Raw genomic sequence first — 3,726 nt, forward strand, 5'->3', positions numbered from 1 at the left:
TATATATATATATGTATGTATATATATATATATGTATATATATATATATATATATATATATATATATATATATATATATATATATATATATATATATATATATATATATATATATATATATATAAGATCTAATAGGAAGGGGTTTGAAAATAAGAAGGATAAGAAGAAATTTCATCCGTCAAATCTTAGATTAATGGTCCATCTTGCACGCGATTCAAAACAGAAAATAAATTGTGATGTTTTCTTAATTAATATGTGATACTTTCTGCATAAATATGTGTCACATAAAATTGTGATGTTTTCTAAATTAATATGTGATTCTTTCTTCATAAACATGTGCTAGATCTTCGGCTATAACAATTTTTTTTAAACCGTGAGATCTAAATCAATCAACGGTAGCTACTCCTTCCTATCTTTCCTATTTTCACACCCCTTCTTATTGTATTTCTACCGTATGTATATATATATATATATATATATATATATATATATATATATATATATATGTTCCGTTAAAGTTCTTTAATATATCTTATGACTAGAGGTATTCAAAATAGACCTAATAACTCGATATTTACAAGAACTTATCACCAAATTCAAATTACCTAACTTTAAAATGAATTTAAAATTATTTAAAAATTATTATAAATACAAGACCTAATTTTAAACCAATCCAAAATATATAACTCAAAATCGATCCAATGACCAGAATAACACCTCTAGAAGAATCTTTATACCAAAAAAAGCACACTTCATCAATTCGAAAGAAAACTATTGCAAAAGAAAATAATAACGAATGAGCAAGTAACAAAATCTAAAAAAAATTTCACAGTGAATTAAGTACAAAGTGAAACTACAACCTCACAATTTGACATTTGAGGTTCCATCTTCACCAAAAAAATAAAAAAATAAAAATACAAGAACACTTCAAAACCAAAAATTCCTAATCAATAATCGTGATTTGAATCACCATAAAAAAACAAAAAGAATAATATTAAAATAAACAAAACTAAAAAAGATAAATTAAAATAACAAAACTTTCACCCTATCACATCCTACCATATAAGGGTGATTTATTAATGTCACAAATAACCATGTGATTTATTAACGTCACAAATAACCGTTATTTACTAAGACTTTCTCATTCAAAACAATACAATACATGTTTTAATAACTAACAAGAATGTTCATCTCCCTTTGTTTCTTTCTTTGTTCCAATAATATATTATTCAGTATAATATAGGCCGAGAGAATGATAGAACTACAAAAGAGGAACAGCAAGAATTAAATTCAAATTTTTCGTAAACAATGATACATGTTTTAACTGAAACAAAACTATTTCTTCAAATCAATCAGTAATTTGAACAGGATACCTATCAATACACTCTAACCAAGGACTCTTAGGTGAAGGCTTAACATTCCTCAACGCTCGCCAAACCGCACTATTACACTTAAAACCCGACCCAAATGCAATTTGCCATACCCTATGACCCTTCTTCATCCTTCCTTTAGCCTCAATATAACCAAGCTCGTACCAAATCGAGCTCGAAGATGTGTTACCAAACCTATGAAGTGTCATTCTAGACGCTTCAACATGAACCGAACTCAAATTTAAATTCTTTTCAAGCTCATCAATCACCGCTCTTCCACCAGCATGAATACAAAAATGCTCAAACCCTAATTTAAAATCAGGAATATAAGGCTTCACTTTCACATTTAAAAATTTCCTTCCAATTAGGGTTAAAAAGAATAGCAATTGTTCACTTATAGGAAGTACTAAAGGACCAAGAGTTGTAATATTAGTCTTAAGTGCATCCCCTGCTATAGCCATCAAATCTTTAGAAAGAGAAACACCAACTTTACCTTTTTCATCCTGTTCTTGGTAAACACACCTAAAAGCCTTGTCGTTCGCACCCCTGTGCGTGCGGACAACATGAACAAGCTGGTATTTGGCTCGGCATTTCTCTTTCGTTTTATTCGAAAGCAGAATCGCCGACCCGCCAACCCGAAACAAACAATTGGGAATAAGCATTGATTTTTTATTCCCAAAATACCAATTTTGTGTTATATTTTCAGTACTAACAACAATTGCATAAGTACTCCTATGAACTTGTAAAAGATCTTTAGCAAGATTTAATGCAATAACACCTGCTGAACATCCCATTCCACCAAGATTATATGATTGAATATTCCCACGAAATTTAAATTTATTTATTATCATTGAAGATAATGATGGGGTTGGATTAAATAAACTGCAATTTACTATTAAAATACCAATTTCTTTTGGGTTGATTTTTGTTTGACTAAAAAGATTTTCCAATGTACCAAACATGACTTGTTCTGCTTCTTCTCTTGCAGCTTCCATTGATGGTTTTGGAGGAATTGAATGCATTGCTTCTGGAACAACTGTTTCTTCGCCTAATCCAGAACGTTCTAGAATCTTCCTTTGAAATTCAAGTGAAGATTCATCGAAATCTCCAGTTAATCTAGAATGTTCTATAAAATCCTTGAATCTGACCCGTAAATGGCTGGGTGGATGGTATAATGAGAAATCGAGTAAGTAAACGGATCTGGGTCGGGTCATGAAGTAGACAGTGGATCCAAATACAAGGATTGTACAACAAGTGATGATACTAAGGAGATTGTATTTGAGTTGAAGCCAAAGATAGAAGACGTCGTCGTATTGCATTTGAGAAACTTGAATAAAAATGGCGGACATTAATGGAAGTAAACAAAGAGTAAGGAGATGACTCATAAGGTAGTGATAACCAAGTTTGACGTATTTTAGATTTACACTTTGGAGAAAATCCGGTAGACGTCGTTGTTGGATCTGAACACGATTAAACGACGGCGTTTGGATGGTTTCCGCCATTTTTTGAGTTTTTGAGATTTTGAGTAATTTTTGGGGAGAAAAAAAATCTAAGAGTTTGAAAAGGATGTAATTAAGAATTGGGTAATGTAATTAAGAATTGGGTAATGTAATTAAGGTAGTCAATTGAAGTGGGTAAGTATTAATTTACAATATTTTTTATGATATTATGGATTGAAATTGTTTGAAAAATAAGGGAAGAAAAAAGTGTAACAAGAAGATTGAATTGGAAATGAATGATGGTATGGACTACGGAGTGGGTAGTAATATAGCCCTTCAAAATTGACTTCCATAAATAGAAATCGAGTATGACTTGATTCGACTACTAAATAGTCTTTTAATAAAATTAAATCCGATCTGAGTTATAATATCTGCAACTCGATCGAACATCTAAAATAGCAAGTTCAGAAATGGTGAAATCTAAGAGTACTACTAAAAATAACGTCAAAAAGTGAATTCAAAAGGAAAGATTTTTGAGTGAGGAAAAAATGAGGAGAAATACTCAGATTGATGATATAAAGAGAAAGTTGAAGTGTCAGTATGTGTTAGTTTCTGAACCTTTTTTTCTTTGGTGGTTTCTGAGTTATGTGGGGAAAGACAGAAAAAAGGGAGGAATGATTGAATGAATGATTTATGATTCAATTTAATAATTAATACAATAAATAAATAATAATGGTACTTAATCAAAGTTAACTCACCAACTCACCATATTAAATATACAATTAAGTCATTAACTCATTATTCTCCCTTAAGACTAATCAAATGTCCTACATCCTCAGTTATTTTTTTATTTACACATTTTACTTTTTGCACGCTTCTTAAAGTAAAATTTTGAGGATATAATACCAACTAAGATT

General features: G+C 30.2%; 1 protein-coding gene across 1 annotated transcript; it reads right to left on the reverse strand.

Moving 5' to 3' along the window:
• Nucleotides 1-999: 999 nt before the first annotated feature.
• Nucleotides 1,000-3,462, reverse strand: LOC130806481 (3-ketoacyl-CoA synthase 4-like). The gene has a single exon (XM_057671591.1). The coding sequence runs from the start codon at nucleotides 2,870-2,872 to the stop codon at nucleotides 1,349-1,351; it is 1,524 nt and encodes a 507-aa protein (XP_057527574.1). The 5' UTR covers nucleotides 2,873-3,462; the 3' UTR covers nucleotides 1,000-1,348.
• Nucleotides 3,463-3,726: the final 264 nt, after the last annotated feature.

Source organism: Amaranthus tricolor, chromosome 2 (assembly GCF_026212465.1).
Source record: "Amaranthus tricolor cultivar Red isolate AtriRed21 chromosome 2, ASM2621246v1, whole genome shotgun sequence".
In the NCBI taxonomy this organism is placed as follows: Eukaryota; Viridiplantae; Streptophyta; class Magnoliopsida; order Caryophyllales; family Amaranthaceae; genus Amaranthus; species Amaranthus tricolor.